The following is a 2970-nucleotide window of genomic DNA, read 5'->3' as shown; positions in this document are numbered from 1 at the left end:
GATTTCTACTCTTTCCAGCCGCCTCCCCAAGCCTGGTAGAGGCTATGCCTTCCCGATATGAGCAGTTCGAAAGTTAAGAGCGCCAAGCAACGTGGCAGTTTCATCAACAAGTCAATTTTGGCAACCTACAACCAAAGAGGAAGAATCCACGATTACGGGTTCGCGGTGAAAAATGAAACCATGACTAGATCTCCAATAGCCCCTCCCCTCTACTCTCCAAGGAGGGGTTTGAGTTTGGCTTATTTTTGGCGTGTTTTAGGCTTTTTTGGAATCCCAGTGAAAAATGAAACACCGATAAAAAAGCCTAAAAACAAGGGGTGTGAAATTTAACTCAAATTTGATTCGATTCGTATCGAAAGGTAGACAGACTGATCAGACTGCTTCCTAACTTCAGCCAGCCTATTATAGCTCCCGAGTCCTACATCGTCTCCGCAAATAGGATGTAGAACTCGGGAGATATAATAGGTTTGGTAACCAGGCTAGGTTGGTTGGTGATCGGGGAAGTTTCTGAGTGCGTGACAGGAGCTTTACACGCTTTGGTCGCTGCACGGATGCTTGTTAGCGACTGTCCTCTATATGTGTACATTCTGTACTTTTCAACAATTGACAGTGTTGTTTCCTCTGTTTGAATGTTGTTCTAAGTATCTACACGTTATGATGTTTGTCCGGACTATTTTTGGATATCGTCCAATAAAACTGGTTATGTGTGCTTACCGTGTACAGAATAAATGTCGACGCAACTTAAAATGGCGCATTGGAGATGTTTTTTTTTTACTAAGGATCCAGCCAGCCAGGAATACAGCAGGCAGAATAGGTGTTGATTCCAGTTATTTCTATTTAAAGCCACCTGTGATACTCCTGTTTACGCATCCACAATGCCAAATCAATTATCTTAAACACTTGACTTGATAAATGAACATATACATGCCAAAGTAACGCTGGTACAATACAACGTTAACAGTTATATCCACAGTACAATACAATACAATACAAATTGAAAAGTGAAGAACTTAACCAGTACTGAATTCCACACTCAAGCAAGCATACCTTTCCTTGGCACTGAAATCCACACACAAGCAAGCATACCTTTCCTTGGCACTGAAATCCACACACAAGCAAGCATACCTTTCCTTGGTACTGAAATCCACACACAAGCAAGCATACCTTTCCCTGGCACTGAAATACACACACAGGCAAGCATACCTGTCCTTGGTACTGAAATCCACACTCAAGCAAGCATACCTGTCCTTGGCACTGAAATCCACACACAAGCAAGCATACCTGTCCTTGGTACTGAAATCCACACACAAGCAAGCATACCTTTCCCTGGCACTGAAATACACACACAACCAAGCATACCTGTCCTTGGTACTAAACACCATCTGCGCACAAGCAAACATACCTTTCCTTTGTACTGAACACAATCTACACACAGGCAAGCCTACCTGTCCTTGGTATTGAACATGACACTGACGACAAATAAGACAACATTTCCCGACAAGACTGTTTTCTTATTCGTAGAAACGGATGCTGCATGAAATTACATTGTAGGTCTGTAGGACCTGTCCATACAAGATGTAAAAGAAAACTGCACCTTTAATTTTGTTTCGACGATACATGGGTTGTAAAGAAGGTCAGGTCACGGGTACGTTCCATATATTTTAAGGATAAAATAAACAAAGTTTGAATGTGTATGAAGCTATTGGTTTCGAAATCCAATTATCCAAGTAGATACTGTGCTTTGGTGATATGGCGGGGTATGATTTCATCAGCAGTATATCAGAACTCAGATAAGCATAGCGTGGATCAAAGTATAAAGGCCCCGTTCACGGTACAATTTGTCGCAAGTAGACGTGTCCCACAGAGCCAGCGATCAGCACACCAACTGCGGCCAGCACGACGATGGCTTTGCTCCGTTTGAAACGTTTCAGGCCACGGTAGTGCTTTCTCTTGTGGCTCTTCATAATGTCTGTCAGCACGGCATCCAAGTACAGATTCAAGTCTGTAGAGTTCCTCGTGAAGACATTGTCCATAGCACCAGTGCGGTCAGTGCCCATGCTGTCGACGTCGCCACTGACTTTCTTGTCAAGTGAGGAGTTCGGCTTGGGCTGCAGATGAGTCGCCTTAGTGGCGGAGCTGTCGCCTGTCGCCGGGAAGGGGACTTTGGAAACGCGGCGACGAACTCGGACGTTGTTGCAGTGGTTTTCTCCGGTTGTGTAGCCCCAGTCGTGGCCCACTTCTTCTCCCTCCTCGTCACCAACTACATGAGGTGGGACGGTTGGGACCTCGGTGGTACTGTCGACGCCTTCCGTGTAATTCTGCTCGACACGGAACCGCTTCCAGCCTTCAGAACGGAAAGTCTCCGTCTGGTTGTCAGGAACTTGGGCATTCTCTGCGTGGTCTGCCGGAGGTGTCATACCAACAGGTACCTGCAAGTGAGAAGGAAGCACTGTACAGAATCCCACACCTTTAAGCACATCTTTAAGAATACTTAAGGTACAGGTGAGAGAAGAAACGGAACATTTATGCATTGCTTAATGGATTTTGTGAAGTGCCATAGACTGTCAAGAGTGTATCAATAATAATAATAATAATAATAATAATAATAATACCTTAGAAACGCGGCGACGAACTCGGACGTTGTTGCAGTGGTTTTCTCCGGTTGTGTAGCCCCAGTCGTGGGTCACTTCTCCCTCCTCGTCACCAACTACATGTGGTGGGACGGTTGGGACCTCGGTGGTACTGTTGGCGCCTTCCTTGTGATTCTGATGGACACGGAACCGCTTCCAGCCTTCAGAACGGAAAGTCTCCGTCTGGTTGTCAGGAATTCGAACTCGGGCATTCTCTGTGTGGCCTGCCGGAGGAGTCATGCCAACGGGTACCTGCAATTCAGTAATACTATAAGGACTGTATAAAATCCCATCTTTAATCACATCTTAACGGATATGTAAAGGTACAGGTGAGAGAAGA

The 2970-nt window shown here is 45.3% G+C and overlaps 1 protein-coding gene across 1 annotated transcript; it reads right to left on the bottom strand.

Annotated features, from left to right (window-relative positions):
- Positions 1–1661: 1661 nt before the first annotated feature.
- Positions 1662–2417, bottom strand: LOC109473937. Its single transcript, XM_019774118.1, has one exon. The coding sequence runs from the start codon at positions 2415–2417 to the stop codon at positions 1827–1829; it is 591 nt and encodes a 196-aa protein (XP_019629677.1). The 3' UTR covers positions 1662–1826.
- Between the last annotated feature and the right edge of the window lie 553 nt (positions 2418–2970).

Source organism: Branchiostoma belcheri, unplaced genomic scaffold, assembly GCF_001625305.1.
Source record: "Branchiostoma belcheri isolate BF01 breed outbred unplaced genomic scaffold, Haploidv18h27 scaffold101, whole genome shotgun sequence".
Lineage (NCBI taxonomy): Eukaryota > Metazoa > Chordata > Leptocardii > Amphioxiformes > Branchiostomatidae > Branchiostoma > Branchiostoma belcheri.
The sequence above is the reverse complement of the archived record's forward strand: the minus strand, read 5'-3'. Positions and strand labels throughout refer to the sequence as shown.